Source organism: Arachis ipaensis, chromosome B05, assembly GCF_000816755.2.
Source record: "Arachis ipaensis cultivar K30076 chromosome B05, Araip1.1, whole genome shotgun sequence".
Lineage (NCBI taxonomy): Eukaryota > Viridiplantae > Streptophyta > Magnoliopsida > Fabales > Fabaceae > Arachis > Arachis ipaensis.
The window spans coordinates 132,955,062-132,963,064 of NC_029789.2; the positions used below are offsets into that span (position 1 = coordinate 132,955,062).

General features: G+C 32.4%; 1 protein-coding gene across 1 annotated transcript; it reads right to left on the bottom strand.

Moving 5' to 3' along the window:
* Positions 941 to 1,695, bottom strand: LOC110263026 (heavy metal-associated isoprenylated plant protein 47-like). The gene is made up of 2 exons (XM_021103560.1): positions 1,583 to 1,695; positions 941 to 1,265 (listed from the first exon to the last, which is right to left on the bottom strand). The coding sequence occupies exons 1-2, from the start codon at positions 1,641 to 1,643 to the stop codon at positions 1,009 to 1,011; spliced, it is 318 nt and encodes a 105-aa protein (XP_020959219.1). The 5' UTR covers positions 1,644 to 1,695; the 3' UTR covers positions 941 to 1,008.

Here is an 8,003-nt window from a genome sequence, read left to right on the forward strand (position 1 = left end):
AAAATATACATAAATAATTATGTATCTAATAATGTTTAAATTACTAGTCTAGCAAATTCATTGCATTTTTAGTGAGAATGATCATATATAACTGGTAAGTTCTGAAAGTCTTTTAATTGTATTTGTTGTGTGTGAACGCGTGTGAATTTTTTAAAAGAAAGTATATATGGATAAATTAATTTTTGGTTAGTTAACATTAGCTAATTTTAAAGTTTAGCTTTATAATTTAGTATTTAAGTTTAAATGTTTATAATTTATAATTTAGAATTTAAAATAATTAAAATAATAATTAAAAAATTGACTGATATTAATAAAAAAAAAGTTAATTAACTATACTTTTTACCAATGCCTATTTTATAGCTACTTATTATATTTACTCAACGTTGAAATCTAACTAATACAAAAAATAACTTTGAATAAAAGGTAAAAACTAATAAATTTACGAATACATATCATCATTTTCTCTAAATTACACTATTACTTATAATTGATCAAAATTCTTTAAACAATACTTTGCCCCATTGAAAAATTTGTCATCTTTTCTATTTATTGGTGATTCTCTATGGGCTATATTATTTCAGTTATTCCCCAAAACATAGAGCAACCCTTCCGAAATAGAAACCTAATTATTCTTCTGTTTGTTAGAAAGATCGAGTTGAATTGACTAAGTTAAAAATCACATTAGTTTTCGATTGGATTGAATTTTACCAATTTAAAGTGATGGAATAATGAAGTGTAAAAGACACACTTCCATGTGACTAGAACAAAATAATTCAGCATGCTCTGTTTTACTTAATTAATTAATAATAAGGATATATTAAAATGAAAGATATCACAACCAACTTCTAAAATTATAGTAATTGGAAAAAAGAAATAGAACATGATAAAAATAAATCGTACATTTATTTAATTTCTTGCAACTACTAACATATAAGAAGCTGAGAAGACCTAGTAAATAATAATTATTATCATCATTAATTATATTAATATCATAATCAGTATAATTCGTCACATGATGGAACAATTATTCGGAGATGGATGAGAATTATAATAAACCGGATAGTAGCAATAAGGAGCAGATGGTGGAGCAGAAGGATTATGTTGCTTGCATTTGTTATCATCTTTCTCCTTCAATTCTTGGACACTCATGAGGTTTACATATTTAAACTTCTTCCTAAGAACCCTAACCAAACACACCGCATCAACTTTTCCAGTCACCACCAGTTGGTCTCTATCATCACCTTCCAATGCCACTGAGCTTACACCTGAATAATAATAATGTTGATGATGATGATGAATAATTTAGTGGTCATCAAAAATTCATTAGGGGAACCAAGTCTTGTTATTAACTAATTAAGATCAAACTATTAAGACCAATATTGAAAAATTTCAAACTTAGTAAGTACTTGTTAATAGGGTTGTGTAGAAGATAGAAGAGAAATATCACAAATGGAGGAAATTCAACAGAACTTTCACAATTCATACCCCTATAAGTAGTTGATGCTTTTGTTACCCCCTTTAACTAATTACTGAATTGAAATCATAGCATTAATTAATTACTTGATAGTTGATACGTGGTTACCTTTTTCTTGAGATGCAAGCTTGAGTGCCTTGCTTCTGCATTTGTCACAATCCAGTTGCATCTTTATGCTTATTTTTTGCTGCACAAGAATACATATATTTATAGTTAGTTAGCGTTTCACATGCATGTCATCACTTATCACACTTCCTTCCTATCATATAATGTTACATATATAGCTAGCTAGCTACTACAAAATTAGAAGCTTTATGTGCAAATTTATAGTTGAAAGTGGTCCTGCACACTTTATTCAAAGCCAAGTAGTTATAATTAAAGCACTATTAATTACAACTATATTAATTATTAAATGTCAAATTGATTTATTTTTAATTTTTTATGAATTTAACTAATATGTGCTCTAAAAGCACATTTTAAGATTCCTCTCATATACTACTTTTTTCAAAACTTTTAACTGATAAAAGAAAACAATGAATAGTTATATTTCTAATAATTTTAAATTAAAAAGATTTGTATAGAAAAAAGAGAAAGTTTAAATTTCCAATAATACATTTGTTGTTTATTTATTAAAGTAGAAAAAATTAAAATTTTTTATTAATAGAACGAGTATTGTTAAAGTAATATTTAACAAAACCCATTAAAAATATAGGTGTTTATTAATGTTTAACTCACTCAAAGGATGAAAAAGATATTAGATTATGGGCTTATGGCATACTACAATACAAAAGTGGTAAAGTGTGCTAATATGATAAACTAGAAATTGAATATTCAAAACAATATCTCTCTATAAAATCAATACTAGGCAAAACCAAAGTTATTTTTTTAATCTCTCTCCAAAGACAATGTTCCCTTATTATAATAATCTAATTGACTTTAATTAATATATAATACGTAGGATTAAGAATAACAACGATAAAATGATCCTCTCCCAATAAATTGTTTCAAAGGGTTGGATTTTATGTATAACCCTAAAATTGAAACTGCTATAACGATTAATTTATTAATGAAATAAAAAATTTGCTTATAAGTTATTGCAGGTTTATTTATTTGTAGGTTTTACGAAATAAAAATGTAAAATTTATATCCTTAGAAAACGGTATACACTTGTTAAGGAAGTTAGAAATATCGCTCATAAATCATTGTAAGTGTATGAATTTTATAAACAAAATGTAAAATCCTATCACCTATAGCAATTTATGTAAATTAAAAAATGCAAAATATGTATACAAATTCGGTTTGAGATAATTTAGTAGCTCAATATTTTTTTAATTATATTTATGTATGTGAAAATAATTTATATGTATATAATATATAGTGTGATATGAGATGTTACCTTCATGATTGGAGACAAAATGGGTAGCTTTATGTAGTGTTGTTGAAACCTATCGGTGAAACAAGCCTTTCTTATTGGTTTTTCATGTAAAACTTTAGAATGAGGTGCTTATTTACTTTCTGCCTCTCTCTAAATATATAGTGGAGTGTATAGTAGTAGTTTCTTAATATCTTAATTATTTCATTTTTTAAAAATTTATAAAGTAAATATTCATATATATATATATTCTCCTCTTGATAGTGTAACTGTAAATAAAGTAGAAATAATTAAGGGAGTAGTAATAAGGGGAAGGTATGTGTTTTGGGTATAACTAATGAAATAATGCATCAAGCTGAATTGGTAAACTCTTTTGATGGGCCCAAAGAGAGTGAGATGTTATAATAAAATCTTCTACGAACCATATAAAGAAAGATTTAAGAGAAATTTGGTCTCAAGGAATGTCACATTTAGAGTAACGTGTGTAAAACTGTATATAGGCTAACCGTTCTTTTTTTTTTCCGTGAGAAAAACAGAACAAAGCTTAACTATCAAACTATGAAGCTAAATGTTTATGTAAAATATCTTACATTTAATGTCTTAGTTCTACCTATTCCATATATCCTCTTTTCTAACTAGTAGCATCTTTAAGTTTGCCATTCGATCTTTTAAGGAATTTTCAATGCATGCCCAAAGCCACCTCCAATCACTCCTAATATTTTACATAGGCTTCGACGAAAAAAAGTTGAATCAAGGTGTTTTAAGACTTTTCAGATGAATTTGCTTTCATTTTTTTGTATGAGATGAATTTTTTTACGGACAATTCTTACCATACTTGATAAATTGGGCTTTTTATTTGTTAAATCAATTCCGCTAGGTAGGCAACCGGAGTTGTGAACAATGTGAACAACGAACTGCACCCGCAGACCTAATAATATATTTACTTATTTTCACCTTTATCTATCTTAAACCTTAGTTTCATCACAATCATTCCACTGCCGTCATTATTGTCAAACTCGCGAGTTAACTCGTAAACTCGTACGAGTTTAGATATGGAATTGAGTTGACTCGGACATAGACTCGATCCTGAGTAAACTCGGCTAGACTTAACTGGACTCGGTCAAACTCGCGAGTCCAGAACCGAGTTAGCGAGTTTGTGTTTTTCTCCATTTTTGCTAAAAAAAAAGTGTCATTTTGAAACCAAAAACAATACTATTTCTATTAGGATTACGATAACACTCCCAAAAAATAAAAGAAAACTCACACAACTCACTCATCTATGTTGTTTCTCTCAGTCTCACTCTCTCCTTGTTCTATCGCAGTTACCGTTCCCCGTCGAGCTGTCGCTATTCGACTGCGTTTGCTACCTCTACTCTGATTTGTGCCATTGTCTTTGTGGATTTTATCTTTGTTACTCTCTGCTCTGTATTTCTTCGCGTCTCCACTATCTGCAACTCCGTCGTGTTGTCGTCGTTCACGAGTTCGACTACTTCTCCTATAGTCCTATCTCTGCTCTGGTTCACGCCGTCATGAAGTCTATGACTCTTTGTTGCCGTCGTTTCGTGCTGCTGTTGCACCCTCACTGTCGTTGTCTGCTGCACACTTGTCATCGATCCGCTATTGCTGAGCCTTTGCCCCTTCTTTGCTTCTGTTGTGTATGCCTTTGCTCCTTCTTTGAGTCTTTGCTTTTTAATTTAGGTTTTTTTTTTTTTTTGTTTTTTGAATTTTATTGTTTCTAATTTTAGCCTATTGGTTATCGTTTATGTTAGATGGCCAGATGATCATTCATTCATGTCTGTTAGTAATTAATTATTTTGATTAGAGTTAATTGTAAGTTGTAAACATATTGTTGAACTTGTATTGAATGTTGAATTGTCAAATATTTATTATTTTGGTTATTTAGAGTTAAAAATTTATAATTTTTTTTACTTTCAGTATTGCAGCTTTGATAAATTACAACGTTAGTATAATTTATAATTTGATTATTTGATATTGTTCAATGTTCAATTAAAGATTTAGTATTACAAATTTAGAATTTTTAATTTTGTGTGTTCTATGTTGTATAAGAATAATTATGGAGAATTTGAATGTATATTTTAAAATATTTGTTGTAATGTGTGCTATTTTTTAGTTTGTTATGTGCTTTAAAATTGATATTGTTAATTTTGAAGGGTTAGAATTGAGTATATATATATATATAAACTTCATAACAGGTAAACTCGTATGTGTCTACGAGTTAACTCGCGAGTTGAGTCTAAGTCAGCTCCACGAGTTTACTTAGACTCACGAGTTTGACAACCTTGACCGCTACAGCCCTTGTGACAACGCTCATCCCCTATGACGCCGCTTATTGTCGCATGGCACGAAGCTTCTCAGTGCCGTATTCACCCGCCGTCACCGCAATGAAGCCACCTTCTCCTTTTATATTCCGCCGCTGCCTCGACGCACCTTTGCTAGCATCCTCCCCAACGCCATGTCCCTGCCCAGTGTGGTTACTGTCGCAACCTAGAACCAGCGCCGATCGTCCTCTCTACCGCACATCTTCAACAGCCAAGCCCGACCGGGTCCGTCGTTGCCCCATCACCCTCCCCATCGTGAGTCCCTTGTATTTTTATCACATTCGTACCTGTTTCTTTTTTTAACCCATATATTATAGGGAGAAGAAATTGGAAATTTTCTTTGAGTGGTGTTTAATAATGAACATCTACATCTTAGTGAAAAGAACTATTTGCATACATAGTAAAATAAACATCTTGCAGAGCATGTGCATGCAGAATCAAAAAAATCAATTAAAATACTAATGGTATACCCAAATAAACATCCATTTTATAATGAAAAGAACCATCCGCATACATAGTAAAATGAACATCCTCCAATTTAGTGGATAAAAAACAAGAAACAAGATAGTAGCTGCGGGGGCACCAGGGTAGCGATACAGCAGCGGCGGTGGTGGCACAAAATTGTGAGAGAGCAGTTGCGGCAAAAACCAAAAAAATTCAAAATTATGATTAAACCTAATTAATTCAAAATTTGGTTTTTAAAATTGAAATTAACTTTCCTTTTTTAACCTATTGTTTATGTTGTTTAGAAAAAGCATTGTTCCCTATACTTTCTCTTGTCCAATTTGGGCATACAACACTAATAAGTACGTCTACGTAGCAAGAATATTTTTCTAATTTGTCATGTCTGCATGTCGTACACATTTCAGATACCACACTCATCGATACTCATTCGACAGGTGTATTTTCTGTGTTTAACCGTATCTTAATAAAAAGTAAAAAATTCTTCCTCAGATATTGTTAGACATACTTAAATACTGTTATATGTTAGCGTGTCTAGACTTATTCTTAACATGTATTCTTGAAATGAGTTTAGAAATGGTATATATTATTAATTATTAAAACAAAAAATATTTTAAATATTTTATATAATAAAAACATAAAAATAATAAAGTTATATTTATATATATGCCGTGTCCAATATTTTATAAAAATTTTAAATTCGTATATCTACATATTTCATATCGTATTATGTTTCATATTCGTATCAAATATCTATATATCATAGACGTGCATTAAACAAGACTAAAAATTTGGACTTATCCAACCAGTGTTTTGTCATCATAAGATATATATATTAATTTATTTCCAAACTCAGTAGTCTTATTTATGAGGTCTTACTAGAACATAATTGTCAAACAATAACAAACTTATCAAGCAAGGCTACATTAGAAATCCAAGAGTCCTTCACTGCCAAGCCATCGTATCTCTTTGAAGCAATCATAGTGATCCAAGGAATAAATGAAATGAATCGAATGTGGCTGCGGACTAAAGAAATTTATATGAGAGAAGTTAAATATAAGAGGAATGTCAATGTCAAAACAAGCAGAATAAAAAAGATGCGAACAACAATAGTTTTTTTTGCAGAAGAGCTCTTTGATCGTGGAAAAAATCATATACACGGGGAGAATTATTTGAAGAGCGTGCAGACAACAGGACCAATAACAAAAGGGATCTCTAATGTTGAACACGACTACACCAAGGATATTAAAACACCTAATAAACCGATGAAGCTCCATTGGAACATGGCGGCGGAGATGATGACATAGGGTTCACAGGAGGATGATTAAGATGAGGGCAGAATGGTTATTACCATTGCGGATTTGGATGAATGGCAGTACGGGTAGGGGAGGATCATCGTTTTTTGTGGGAGAGGGGCATAATTTCAGATGCAATGACGGTACTATTGCAGTGACATGTGATGGCGAGTACTTAGTCATGCGTCTCCATAAGGCTGTGTTGGTGGCTGTCGCGGGGGCTTGTGACGGTGATACTGCGCCATCGAGGTGGAAGAGGGTCAAAGAGTTTGGACTTTGTGTAGGGGATGTGGAGGGTGCGACTCAATGTAGGGCCAATGGGACTGGTAGGAGAGAGGCAATGAAGGGGGCGAGAAGACCAACAGGCGGTGACGGTGACTGTGTGGAGTTTTGGACAGAGTACGCTAGTGTGGTGTTTAGTGGAGAGCGAGAACCTCATGGAGTCACTGTTGAACCAGTTTGCGCCAGGTTGGGGTCTGTCGAAGGTGCAGAAAATAATATAGTGACAAAAGAAACTGTGTTAGGAATGCGGGCACATTCTAATGAGAAGATGACCGTGATGCTCGTTGAGGCTGGTACAAATGCTTACATAAATAGTGACGGTATGGCAGAAAAAACAGTAATTAGGAAGGAGATAAGGAGTTTGAATAGTACTTATGTCACCGCAAATAGGCTAAATGGGAGTGTGAAGATGAACACTGCTCCAAGCAGGATGAGGGATGTTAAAGCGGAAGAATCAGATGTAGGGGGTTGAAAATTCAGTGATGAATGAAAATTGCTTTGAAGAGGAAGGGGATTTAAGGAACTTGGAGGATTCTGGAGGTTCTGGAAAGGATATAGGCAGTGAGCCAAATCTAGAAAAGTAAGGAAGAAGTTGGGAAGACGATTTATTTGAAAATAGAGTGGCTTGGAATTTGGTGGTAAAATCAGGTGCTATTCTTTATGGCGAGGAAGAAGACATTATGGCTATTCTTCAAGCCTCAGAAGCGAATGCACAGAAAAGAAGGCAAGCAAAACAAAAGGAGAAAGCAAGAATGAGTCGTCCTAAAAATTGGATACAT

Excerpts from the sequence above, each read along its gene's own strand:
- LOC110263026 (XM_021103560.1), bottom strand. The coding sequence starts at position 1,643 with ATGCAACTGGATTGTGACAAATGCAGAAGCAAGGCACTCAAGCTTGCA. Across the intron at positions 1,266-1,582 it reads GCTTGCATCTCAAGAAAAAG|GTGTAAGCTCAGTGGCATTG; the intron begins GTAACCACGTAT and ends ATTATTATTCAG.